We start from the raw sequence: 2,343 nt of genomic DNA on the forward strand, positions 1-2,343 counted from the left end.
ACCACAACAAACCATCCAGTTACCAAAATGCTTACAATTCAAGTTGGAAGCCAAATCCCAATATGAGATACAACCCAAGACCATTGCCTCAAAATGCATTGGTTAGACCTTCTTACCTACCACAATAACCCCATTACCAACATTCACAACCCCATTATCAATCCAAACCACACCCTCCACATCATCACCAACAACCCCCTCAATCCCAACCAAGTAGCTCCGGAATGTCCCTTGAAGACATTGTCAAGTATCTCGCCAGTAGTACCCAATAATTCCAAAAGGATACAAGAACTAGTGTCTCCAACCTTGAAGCATAAATGGGAGATATAGTTACATCCTTGAGGAAGTTGGAGTCTCGTGGCAAACAACATTCTCAAACCGAAAAGAACCCAAATGTCAATGTGGTGACCTTGAGAAGTGGAAAGCTAACCGGAGAGAGTAGTTCAAAGAAGAAGTCAAGGGAAGATGAGGAAGAAATAGAGATCACTCCCATTGAGGATCCTATTGTCAAGAATGATGCACAAGCCAGAGTTCCAAAGAAAGTTACCCCTCTAGTGACACCAATAGCCACTCAACCACCATTTCCCTCCTGACTTGCAACCTTAAAGAAGAATACAGAGGAGAAAGAGATCTTGGAGACCTTCCGAAAGGTGGAGGTAAACATTCCATTACTTGATGCAATCAAACAAATCCTTAGATATGCAAATTTTTTTGAAAGAAATTTGCACTAATAAAAGAAAATTGAAGGGAAATGAAAAGATTAATGCATCCGCGGTTTTGCAAAGAAAACTTCCACCTAAAGGCAAAGATCCGAGAATGTTTACGGTTCCTTGCAAGATAGGGGATGTCACTTTTAGTAGTGCCATGCTTGATCTTGGTGCTTCAATTAATGTCATGCCCTATTCGGTATATGAATCGTTAAATGTTGGCCCTTTAAATGGAACAGGTGTCATAATTTCACTTGCGGATAGATCAAGTGTTTTTCCTGAAGGTGTCCTAAAAGATGTTTTAGTGCAAGTGAACCAATTAGTCTTCCCGGTGGATTTTTATGTGATTGATTTAGAGGAACAAGTTTCCTCCAAATTGGCTCTAATTTTTCTTGGAAGACCGTTTTTGAAAACGGCTAGAACAAAGATTGATGTGTATGTGGGTAGTTTAAAAATGGAATTTGATAGTGAAACAATAAGCTTCAATATTTATGATGATATGAGATATCCTAGCGATGTTTCATCTTTGTATTTTGTTATTGTTGTTGAACCACTAACCCAATAATTGTGTGAGTTGACCAATGGTGACATGTTGGAGATGATTTTAAGCAAAGGGTTTGATTGTGGGAAGCTAGCCGAGAAATTGGAGCTTTATTCTCTAGATCTGGAAGTTGAAAAGTTGGTCAACACTTTGGAAGTGAAGAAGTCCACAAGATTTGATGTCAAGCAAATTGAATTTCCCCCAACTCATACAAAGTTACCACCTTCCCTTGTTCAACCACCGGAATTGGAATTGAAAGTCCTACCTCAACACTTGAAGTATGCTTACTTGGGAAATAATGAGACTCTTCCGGTTATCATTTCCACTCTTCTAACCGAATTTGAAGAAGAGAAACTCCTCAAGGTGTTGAAGGAACATAAAGAAGCCATGGGTTGGACGATTGCGGGTATCAAAGGATTATTCCCCTCCACTTGTATGCACAAGATTTTGATGGAGGATGAATGCAAGCCAAGTGGGGATGCACAAAGGAGATTGAATCCGACTATGATGAAAGTAGTCAAGAAAGAGATATTGAAGCTCCTTGATGCGGGGATGATTTATCCAATCTCGGATAGTAAGTGGGTGAGCCCGGTGCAAGTAGTATCGAAGAAGACGAGAATCATGGTGATCGAGAACAACAAAGGTATTGTGGTCCCCACCCATGTGTAAAACGGGTGGAGAGTATGTATTGACTACTGAAAACTCAATGCAAGCACAAGAAAAGACCATTTTCCATTGCCTTTTATTGATCAAATGTTAGAAAGGTTGGCTGGGAAGTCTCATTATTGTTGTCTAGATGGGTATTCCGGTTTTCACCAAATCCCGGTAGCACCGGAAGACCAAGAAAAGACAACCATTCCATGTCCATTTGACACATTTGCATACCGGAGAATGCCATTTGGATTGTGTAATGCCCCGACCACTTTCCAACATTGTATGGTTAGTATTTTCTCGGAATATGTTGAAAACATAATTAAAGTTTTTATTGATGATTTTATGGTATATGGAAACTCCTTTCAAGAATGTTTGACCTATCTCACCAAGATTTTGAAAAGATGCATTGAAACGAATTTGGTTTTAAATTTTAACAAATGT

At 39.4% G+C, this 2,343-nt stretch overlaps 1 protein-coding gene across 1 annotated transcript; it reads left to right on the forward strand.

Annotated features, from left to right (window-relative positions):
* The first annotated feature begins 317 nt into the window (after nucleotides 1–317).
* LOC145121978 (uncharacterized) lies at nucleotides 318–1,272 on the forward strand. Its single transcript, XM_079057656.1, has 2 exons — nucleotides 318–542; nucleotides 748–1,272. Exons 1-2 carry the CDS (start codon nucleotides 318–320, stop codon nucleotides 1,270–1,272), a joined length of 750 nt encoding a protein of 249 aa, XP_078913782.1.
* The last annotated feature ends 1,071 nt before the right edge of the window (nucleotides 1,273–2,343 follow it).

This window comes from Lactuca virosa, chromosome 6 (assembly GCF_052849685.1).
Source record: "Lactuca virosa cultivar CGN04683 chromosome 6, Lactuca_virosa_CGN04683_v6, whole genome shotgun sequence".
Classification (NCBI taxonomy): domain Eukaryota; kingdom Viridiplantae; phylum Streptophyta; class Magnoliopsida; order Asterales; family Asteraceae; genus Lactuca; species Lactuca virosa.